Source organism: Onychomys torridus, chromosome X (assembly GCF_903995425.1).
Source record: "Onychomys torridus chromosome X, mOncTor1.1, whole genome shotgun sequence".
Taxonomy (NCBI): Eukaryota; Metazoa; Chordata; class Mammalia; order Rodentia; family Cricetidae; genus Onychomys; species Onychomys torridus.
Window position 1 is genome coordinate 47915513 of NC_050466.1, and position 11290 is coordinate 47926802.

Below are 11290 nucleotides of genomic sequence, written 5' to 3' on the forward strand. Positions count from 1 at the left end.
AGATCTTCTTAAGCTTGCTCTCCACCCTACCAGGCAGAATGCTTTGCTGAGAGTGTGAAAATATTGCTGCTTCTCATGAAAGGACAGCCAAGTTTGGAGAAACCAAGGATATAGAATGGTACAGAGGGTCAGATAGGACACAGACTCTGGAGTCTAGTTTAGATTATTTATTTCCCATCATGAGATTTATCTTTTTTGATACCAAAAATAGATTTATCCTTAGAAAAAATATTTTTCTACTGTTCTCAGTGGTCTGTGAGTTCATAAACGAGGGCTATTCTTTATGGGCTCACAGATTACACACTTGTAATCTGAGGAGCCTTCCTGCTCTTCTTCATCAGGGGATTCATTTGTTGGCCTTTCTAAGAGGGCAGACAATAGGATAGAACAACAGTTGTTATACAGAGACATCATAGAACCCAAAATGGGGTATGATGAGCTATCACTGGGCACTTCTTCTATGCCCTGAATTCGAGGAGCAGTTGGAGGCACACATATAATATTGCTTGAGGTGTTTTCTCCAGTTGGGTTACTTGACTCCCCAGGAGACTGCCTTTCTAGGGAACATCCAGGAATAGTTTTCATAGCCCATACAGTAGAGAATACAAAGCCCTGATTTCCTTTGGGTGCCTGGTCGTCAGAGCTTTTCTTCTTGGACTCTTCACTATCTTCCTCAGGTTTATGATAGAATCGTGGAGAACATCTGGTAGGTAACTTCTTTTTTTTGGAAATTGGCTCTTGAGCAGATCTAGGCAGAATAGGTACACAGATAGCCTGGTGGGTAACATTTCCTAGGTCTTCTTTTCCCCAGATATACTTAAGGAGTCCAGGCTTATCTCTCTGAAAGTTGAAGTTGCGGTACATCTGAAACAAAATGAATATTTTAGCTATCCTGAAATGAAACATAGGTTGATCTCCACAACCCTTTCTACCACCAGTTGCAGTGTCTTAATTTGTGATGAAAAATAACTTGAGTTGGAAAGGATCCTTATGCCTTGTGGCAGGATATCATTAAAGATAAACAGTATGTAAATTAAGATTGTAATGTACATGTGTCACGCACACACACACACACACACACACACACACACGCATGCACACACACACGTGCATGCACCATTATCTAGCATCTCATAGCCATTCTTCTTGTTTGAAGACTTTTGGGTGGGCCCTATTTAAGAAAAAAGCCATTATATCAAAGTCTACATTTTGACCCTTTAGTGAATAGCATCTCTTGCTAAAATAGTTATCTTTGGAAGTAAAGAACTGACAACATTTGTGGCATGGGCTGGAGAGATTGAATATGCTTCTGTTATTAAAAATAGGGCAAAAATACTTTGCATGTTACCATTATTCTCCTGTTTTCTCCAGAGGAAACCACAGAGGTCTCATGGCATATCTTCCTGAACCCATACATGTTGAGCTGGCGAATAAAACTCTTCAAGCTGTCTGTTTCAAATATCTTCTTTGCCCCCTTGAGGTGAAGGACCTCTCTCTGGAAAAGGTCTACCTCAATCATTATGGTGTCTCCTTCCTCAGTCCACTTCACAGACTTGAATGCCTCATTCTGCACGATGGTCCAGAGCTTCCTGGGGAAGGGCAGACTGAGGATGTTGGTGTTATCTTCCTTACTGGCTGTATGTTGGCTTTGGTCTTCAGGTGGGGGTCGCTCTTCAAAGGCTGGATCTTGTATCACATCTTGATCATCTTGCCTCACAAGACCCTCTCTTGAATCTGCTTCTGAATCAGGTGAAGAGTTAGGGATGTCCTTGCTTTCAGGCTCTCGATTAACACCTGGGCTCACATTGGTTTCACAGTCCTGTTCTACACTCTGACTAGCCATGATGCTACACTATCATCAGGAGTGTTCTGAACAGCAGACCACAAGTCCCTGTCCTAGCAAGTCAGTGTCTTTAGTTCCAGTAGGAACACCTAATAAATAGTGACTATAAAGTTCTAGATTCTTAGAAGACAACTGTTGAAGTCATCATTCTCTTTGTTTGTCATGTGATGTCACTAAGATGTCTCACAGTCAGTCTGGAGAGGGAACCCAGGCCAAGTATATGTGGTAAGTGGATAGATAGGTGAAAAAGCCTCAGGTCTTCTCTTTCCTATGCCAAAACATGCTGCAAATTCTCATAAAAAGTGTCCTGTCTGATGATACATATTTTGTCATGGTTTCTGTACAAGTTGAGAAGCAGATAAACCTTTGCTTCTCTCAATCCTCAGGATGGGGGATGGTTGTTGCTACTCTCTCTGTTTAGCTCAAGGACCTGCCCTTAGTTAGTACAACTGTGGGTATTAGCATTCATGAGTTCCTCTCTCTCTCTCTCTCTCTCTCTCTCTCTCTTTCTCTCTCTCTCTCTCTCTCTCTCTCTCTCTCTCTCTATATATATATATATATATATATATATATATATATATATATATATATATATGATAGAACCTCTTAGGCAGAGTGGTCTAACCTTGATTTTACCTTCTACTTGTCCCCCACCTCACCCCTATCTCAGTCTTGCATTGTTTTTATGCAACTGTTCCTCTGGAGGATTGTGTCTCTTTATATAGATCTTAATAAGGAATGCATGTCCCTATAATCTGATCTGTTTATTCCTTGAGCAATACTGTGTGCTCAAGTAGGAGGTGGACACATTCCTCTGGTTACTCAGTGGTAGGATTATTCTAAGTACTGTTGTTTAATTAAATGGCCACATATTCAGTGGTACTTTGAATTTCCATGAACTCCTGGCTTGCCACCAAATCACTTTGTTCTTCAGATCAAAACAGAATTGCCAGTCACTCTATTTCTTTCCTCTAAAAACCGTTTTCATAGTCCATGACAGTAATTTTTATATTATGAAATTACATCATTTCCCCATTGCCTTTACCTCCAGCCCTTTCTATGTACCCCCTTCTTTCCTCTCAAATCTGTGACCTCTTTCTTTGATTGTTATTATGCACTTAAAGTTACATATATATATATATACATAAATATACAAATACAACCATATGATTCCATTTAGTACTGCTAGCATGTATATATATATTTTTTGTTGTTGTTTTTGTTTGTTTGTTTGTTTTTCGAGACATGGTCTCTCTGTGTAGCTTTACACCTTTCCTGGAACTCGCTTTGGAGACCAGGCTGGTCTTGAACTCACAGAGATCCACCTGGCTGTGCCTCCCGAGTGCTGGGATTAAAGGTGTGCACCACCACCACTCGGCAGCATGTATGTGTTTTTAAGGCTGACTGACTTAGTATTGATAACCAATTAGAGGCTTATTCCTGGTGAATGGCAATTCACAAATTCTCAGCATTCCTTAGTTGCCTATAGTTCTTTGTCTAGGGGTAGGGCTCTGGTGAAATTTTCCCCTTCCATGTTAGCATATCTATTGGTATTGTCCTTGTTCAGGTCTTTGTAATCTGGTTTTCATAGGATCTCTTTTGAGGAAAGCTTCTATCAGTTTAGCTAGACACAACCAAAATAAGTCCTAGTGTGCGTTTGAAAATCATCTGTAGCATGAATCTTAAAAGGTCTTATTAAATAAAAACAAACCCTGAGCCAGGTATTGGGATGAATGTTGAAAGATCAGAGAAACAGAACCAGCCACAGCTAACCTTACCTTGTCAATTCCTCAGATGATCTTGTTTCCTCAAACTGAAAGCCTCTGAATCCTCATCCAAACAGATCTCAGCTGTACTGCTGCTAAAACTCTACAAGCTTAACCAGGCTCTAGTTCCTGGTCCTTACACCTTATATACCTTTCTGCTTCCAGCCATTAATTCCTGGGATTAAAGGCATGTGTCCCTATGCCTGGCTATTTACAGTGTGGCTTTGAACTCACAGAGATCAAGACAGATCTCTGCCTCCAAAATGCTAGGATTAAAGGTGTGTATGCCACCATTTTCTGACCTCTGTATCTAGTAGCTGTTCTGTTCTCTGACCCCAGATAAGTGTATTAGGGTGCACAATATATTGGGGAACACAATATCACCACAATCACCTACACATTTGTGATGCCTTAGCTGTGGTAGAAGGTGACCCCTTTTTAAATATATATGTGCATATGTATAAACAAATATGTAAATATAAATAATTATATAATGGATATAAATATGTAAGTATATATATACAACCTTCTGAGTCCATTTAATGTTTCTCATATATATTTGGGTTTAGGGCTGACCACTTGGGACTGGAGAACCTATCGGGGTTTGTTCCTGTAGAAGACTGAATCTGCCTCTTTCAGCAACGATTGATTGCCTGTAGTTCTTCATCTAAGTATAGGGTCGTATGAGATGTTCCCATGTTGTCATTGTGCTGATCTTATTTAGATGACTGTGCTAGTGTGATTTCATAGGTGTAGATTCCACATAATATACAGAAAACACTATCTTGTAGTAGATATCCTGCTCCTCTGGCTCTTACAATCTTTTTATCCCCTCTTCCATGATGGTAACTGAGCCTCAGCTTGTGTTTTAGATGTGTTTGTTAGGGTTGGCCACTCCATAGTAAGTTGCTCTCTGAATTTTGACCAGTTGTGAATTTCTGTAATGGTCTGTCTTGGAGGGAGCTTAGAGGAGTGTAAGCAGGCAGGGGAAGTAAAGGCTGATTCCCTGAGATGATGGCTTCTTGTTCTCAGAAGAGTCTCAGATACAGCTGGAATACACAGGGGCATATGTAGATGGAACCGGCTTGTTAAATAAGAAACACAGAACCAATTGCAGAATCGAGGTCAGAGCAAGAGCGGAAAACCTTACCCTTCACTGCTTCTGCTGTTCTTCCTCTCCGACAGAGAGCTACCTCTGTGTGTCCTGATATCTTTTTTATAGATTTTCTGTTCTGTTTTCTCATTTGTTGTAAACCCAGCCACATGACCTCCTGGTCACTGCCTGTTTGTACAGACCTCCAGGTCTTCTATGGTTGCTATTGATATTAAAGGCATGTGTCTGCCATGCTGGCTGTGTCCTTGAACACACAGAGATCTACCTAGCTCTGCCTCCCAAGTGCTGGGAATAAAGGCGTGCACCACTACCACTCAGCTTCTGCTCTGGCTTGCTCTGACCTCAAGGCAACTTTATTAACATACAAATAAAATCACATTTCAATACAAATAAAATATCACTATAGGCATAAATGTAGGCAGGATCAGTGTGGGGGAAGGGGAGGATCCAGGGAGTCAATAAATACCCAAGCCAGCATCTGTTTACCAGGCTTCCATCCTTACATTTCACCCATCGTAAAGGGATAAGCCTGTTCCTTTCCCTTTCTCTGTGACTATATCTTCAGTCTTTCCCTGTAGTGGATAGCCATCCCAGCCTTGGCCTGGAAGTTCCAACCCCAATTGAGGCTTCGGTAATGGTCATGCCCACAACGTGGGGCTGAGGTAGGACGCTGAAGACCCAGGATCTAGACGAGAGGCTTCTCTTGGTTCCGAGACCCTGGATGCTGGAGGTAGACTGAGCAGAGTTCTCCAGAGAACACCGTTGGTCTGTGCCATACCTTTGCCAGACCCTGCAAACTTTCCCTTCATTTGTAAGTTACCCCACAAAATAAACCTCCCTTTTAACTACCTGGAGTGGCCTAAATAATTTCACCAATAACTGGCACACAACGTGGGCCAGGCAGGAGAACTCTAACTACAAATGGAGCCCAATGTGTTGGCAAGAGTTTCCGCCTAAAACCTGACAAAAAAAAGATTCTAAAACAGAGCTAAAAACAGCTTCCTAGTTGTCTCTCTCAAGTTAGAGGCAGCCTGCCGGTTTGAGCTACTATGGCGGGTTCCTGGTGTGTGAGTCTGACCTGCAGTGTGGCAGGAATGAGGAGTCTACAAGCTGCTGCATGTAGACTTAGCCTTTGCTAGTTAAAAAAAAAGTTTCTGGGCTATGCACTGCTTTGATAGAACTGCTTCTGATAGTTGATGGTACACATGGCTCCAGACCCAGAGCTGGCAGTAAACTGTACCACCACCACTTTGGGAAGCTGAGGTGGGTGGAGCTAGCAGCCACAGAGGCGTTTCAATCTTACAAAGATGGATATTACACAGAAAATCTTTTTTGTGTTGTCTCTGGGATTTTTAAATGCAGAAAAAGATTTGATCGTAAAAGCTGTTGAGTTAAACACATATGTAAATTTTAAAGGTACCTTGACTTCAAAATTTGGATATAAGGATATGTTGCTTTGGAAAAGAGTCTCTGCTTTTGTTGCCACAGAAAGCCAGAGGCTGTGGATTTGTTCCAGATTAAGATACATCAGGTTTGATCAGCCAAGACCACCTAAAAGGTCTCCGATGACACCATGGCCCAGATGATCCGACATCCAAAATGGTTTCAAGGCAACTGGCTCAGAGGTTTATCCTCATGAACTACTCCATAATCCTAAAATTTCCTTTGTGTCCCCATAAGATACTGCGCCCCCCTCTAGCAGGAAATAGTAAGAGAATCTATACCCACATTCCCAAAATTATCAAGCTGGCTTTGGAGATGGAATTGGCTCACTCCTTCTCTGAACCCAGACATATTGCTAAAAGAAAAGGTTAAGAGATTCTTGTGTCCCAAATCAGAAGAGCCCTCTGGTGTGGGACAGAGAAAAACCAATATTTTTATTTAAATCAGGTTGATTATAAATGTGATCTCTTTCTAAAGAAAAAAAGAGGATATGATATAGATATAATAGGATGAAAGGGTAGATTAATGAACTTACTTCTAAAGAGCAACAAATTGTTTAAAATGTTTTACATTGGTATACATTTTAGTCTATTGATACAAACTTAAAGTTAATTTTGTTATACTGTCTGTATATTTCTACTCTTGTTCAAGGTATTATTTACAGCCCATTTAAAATTGTAGTGGATAATTAAAAATAGATTAATAACTGGTCATCTATAATAATCATACTCGTAGCCATGTCAGTTAAGTCTTCTAGGTATACACAGAGATATTTCAGATAGATAGGTAATCTTCAAATACTTCAAAGACCTACAGAATATGGCATTTAAAATATTTTTAAAATTTAGACTTTCTGGACAGTGAGACATGTCTGCTCCTGGCATCACCAATTTACTTCAGAGAGGAGGACAGGCATTGAAGACACTTCATGTGGAGTTTATCTTCACCTTGACAAAAATAGCCATTTGGGCAAGAAACAGTTCTTGCCTGGACTTCTTGGTCAACTGGACATGCAGGACCCATAGAAAGAAGACCACTGAACTTTGCTTGACAAAATGGTCCTTTAGATTCCTGCTTTGCAGAGGAAACTGCCAGACATTCTACAGGACACTGATAAAAGTTAAGTTAGATATAAAACCTTAAACTTACAAACATAAGATAAATAGGATATCTTCTTTAATATTATAACTGTAATTCTTGCTTGATAATTGTTTTGTTACATGTAGTTTTACTATGTAAAAGTTAAAACCTTCCTTTTGAAAAAAAAAAAAGGGGGGGGGGAAGTGCTGTGGATATCGCTCTGTATAAATAAAATGCTGTTTGGCCAGTGGCCAGGTAGGAAGTATAGGCGGGACAAGAGAGAAGAGAATTCTGGGAAGTAAAGGCTGGGGTGGGGGAGATATACTGCCAGCCACCACCATGACAAGGAAGATGTAAGTTAATGGTAAGCCACAAGCCACGTGGCAAAGTGTAGATTAATAGAAATGTGTTAATTTAAGATAGAAGAATTAGATAACAAGAAGCCTGCCACGACCATACAGTTTGTAAACAATGTAAGTTTCTGTGTGTTTACTTGGTTGGTTCTGATCGTCTCTGGGCCTGGCAGGTAAGAGACATTTGTCCTGACTGTGGTCCAGGCAGGAAAACTCTAACTACATTTCCCTGTTGTTTAGTTCTTTGTTTATGCTAGAGAATTAACTCAGTAATTCCATAGACAATTACCAACTGCCCTCCCCCGTTATATATATGGCTCCCTTTCCTTTGTATTTTTATATAAATTTATTCATTGTGCATATTCAGGTGCAAATGTGGGCCATAGAACCCATGTTAGAAGACATCTTAGAAGAGTCTGTTTTCTTCTATCAAGCAGGCTCTGGGCATTGAACTCAAGTCATCAGGCTTGGCAGCAAGGGCCTTTATTCATTGCCTCATCTTTCTGGTCCTTCATTCTTGCTTTTTTCCCTCTTCACCCTTCTTCCAATCTTGTTCAAAAGATTTTTTCCTAGGTTTCCCAGATCAGGTGCTACTACTCCAAGGCCTGCTCTTATGGCTGCTGTTTTTCTTCATGACACGTTACTTGTGAATGGGAGGAAATGGCATTCCAGTATTCTTGCAGAAATGGTGTGCTACTTGTACTCCATTTGGTAGTTTGTGGTGCCCAGGATAGAAACTGAGGAAGCATAATTTGGACTTTTCAAATATCTGTGACCTGCCTGCAAACTGGCCGGTTTATTTCAGTGGCCAAAACTGTTTATTGCAGTTTCAAGGCTCTTTGTTCAGCCTGCATTTCCATCTTTATTCTTCTGATTCTTCTATCATTATTTAAAGAAGCCACAACCTCTGTAGACTGCCAGAGCTAGGTCTTCAAATAACATGACATGGTCTAGTGACCATGTGCTCCTGCTTTTTTATTTCTATGCCTTAGGGTTGGAGGGGTCTGGCAGGATATAGAGGACAAGTTGTCAGCTCATCATCATGATTTCTGATGAAGCGGTCCATTGCGCTTGCTGCAGAAGACTCATCTAGCCTATTGTAAACCTGCAGGTTTGCCCTGGAAACTTGTAGAAGTAGTCATTTCATGGATGTAAGGATTTTTATACTTTGGGCATGATATGCCATTTTCAATTTTCATGCATTTTATTTCACTGAGTTTATGCTATCTCATATTTTGATTTGTATTTTCCATTACAATAAGCATTAGTTTATGTTCTGAAAAGTTTTTTTTTTTCAAAACTAACTTGACTTCTCACTAGATCTGCAGCCTAAGCCCAATATGGAGTAATTGGTTCACAGTCTCCTCATTCAAGAGCTACACACCAATTTCCTGAGAATAGTACATGCCTTTGAATTTGATAACATTCTTTTGTTCAAAAATGTTAACTACAGGAAGTTCTTCCTGAGAACAACTTACAGACAGTTCATTGATTCACAAAGCATAAACCTCCCATAAGACACTATTTACAACAGCCTTGCTAGTTATTATGGTTTCCTTGATTATCAGTGACCCAGTATACAACTGTAGGTCCCTTAGGAATATGCAGTGGGGCTATTTGCAAGTCTCATTGCTTTGTTGCTGCAGCTTCCTAATGCCTTGGGGCCTCAATACTACCCTTTTAGTCAAAGGCTTCATAAATCTCGGTCACAGAGCACAACTGAGCAGGAATACTCACTGGTTTGTTGTGGGTGGCACACTCAGTCCCCTTTGCCTGAATACTTACTCCTCTGAGTGCCCTCTCTCAGCTTAGCATCTTGAACATATATCAGTTATATACCTAAGGAAGACTGTGGTATATAATTTCTTTTCTCATGGTGATTAGTCTTAACCAGCAGCTATTAGCAGCTCAGTTATTGTGGGTACTGCAGATGAAGATGAGGATATGCAGAAAGAAGAAGAGTAGAAGTCAGAGGAAGAGGAGAAGGAGGGGGAAGAAGAGGAGAAAAAGAAAAGGAGGCAGAGAAAGATGAAAAAGAACTAGGAGGTGGGTGGGTAGAAGGAACAGAAAGAAGTGGAAGAGGGGGAAAAGAAAACATCACAAACTGTTCTTGTGCACAGTGAGACCAGATATTGTGTCATCACCTGGGCCTACAGAGTGGTGATGGCAAGCTTCTAAGTGATGTTAGTGACGTTATTCCTGTTTAATCCTAATGCTCTGATTTCACTGTCAGAGAACTTACCCACTAGAACTTTTCTAGCCTCAACTAATGTAACCATTTCTAGACAGCAATACCCCATAGCCTTGATGCTCTCCCTCCATTCTTGTCTGCCAAGGCAATGCCTGCTTTCAAGAATGCTAATGATGAACCATTGTTGCCTACATTATCCCTGTCCCCATCTATCAGCAACTTTGCATCATGCCCCATGAGCCTTGCCAGGGTATGAAGTCCTGTTTCTCAGGAGGCTCTTGCAGTCCCTGTGGAATCTGAATCCCCAGAGGTCCTCTTCAAGCCTGTGGAACAGGAACAGCTTCCTCTCTACAGATGTTAGAGCATGCTGTACCAGCTTCTCCCTTTGCTGGCTCCTCTCTCCTGTCTGTCCAGCTGAGCCTCCTTGGCTCTTGCTGAGCTGGGACTTACTCTGGGTAGTGCTTGGCAGCAGCTTCATGAACTCTTCCCCCTTTCTGGCCACTCTCCTGGCTTTAGCATTGTGAGTTTTGTGGCCAATATGCAGTGTTGACTAAAATATCAGCAAGAGAGGAGGGAGGGCAAGTCCTGGGAGTGAAGGACTTATCCCTGTGTGGATAGGACTTAGGCAAGCTTTTCTCCTTCAGGAGCAGGGATGGGATAGCACTGACTCTTCCTGTAAAAGGAAGACTGCTTACACAGGTTCAGAAGTTTCAGAGGCACCTAGAGAGTGCAATACTCACAGACCCTCTCCATCTAGGACACAAGCCTCCTCACAGGGCTTCGAAATTGACACTAGAGATCTATTTTGCTCCTTGAGCTGTTTTTGTCCTTCATTTGCCTTATAGCATTTGCCTTGGTTTATTTCAGCTCCTGCTGCTTGCCCATCCCTGAGATGGGGACCATGCTGTAGGCCCAATGAGATGCAGGTGCTTCCACTCAAAGTCACTGAGTCAACCCCTGTGTGGGTCACTATAGCAGCATAGACACTAGCACCCTTCTCCTGTGTCATTGGAGATGGCATTCCAAAATGTCCCAGATATATGGATATCCTCAACTGCAAATGTTCTGCCTCTCCACAAGACAGCCATTCAAGCAAATTTCTAACATGAGAGGTGTAGCAACCAGGTAGCCCTGTTATGTCTATGGCTGACTTCAAGCCACTTAATCCTCATTGCTTCCTGTGGAGAGTCAATGGTAATGCTACATCACTCCTTAATTGACCTCTTTCTTGCCTAGAGACCTGTGGAAGCAGGTGTGTCATCTTGAGTCATCCAGGAAGCCCAGGAGAAAGAGAGTTAGTAGGAGCAGAATTGAAGAGTAGGGCCCAACATGACAGTCTTGTCCAGTGAATCAGGCAGGTGCTAATACAGTGTTGAACCTGAAAGGTCATGCACATCATTTTAGCAACTGAAACACAGTATCCCATAGGGGCCATAATGACAGACATACTAAATGACTGACTGACTGACTGAATGACTGATAGGTGCTTTGGAAAGTGGA

At 41.5% G+C, this 11290-nt stretch overlaps 1 protein-coding gene across 1 annotated transcript; it reads right to left on the reverse strand.

The window, feature by feature from the left end:
- Positions 1–261: 261 nt before the first annotated feature.
- Hsfx4 (heat shock transcription factor family, X-linked member 4) lies at positions 262–1843 on the reverse strand. Its single transcript, XM_036175568.1, has 2 exons — positions 1349–1843; positions 262–864 (listed from the first exon to the last, which is right to left on the reverse strand). Exons 1-2 carry the CDS (start codon positions 1841–1843, stop codon positions 262–264), a joined length of 1098 nt encoding a protein of 365 aa, XP_036031461.1.
- Positions 1844–11290: the final 9447 nt, after the last annotated feature.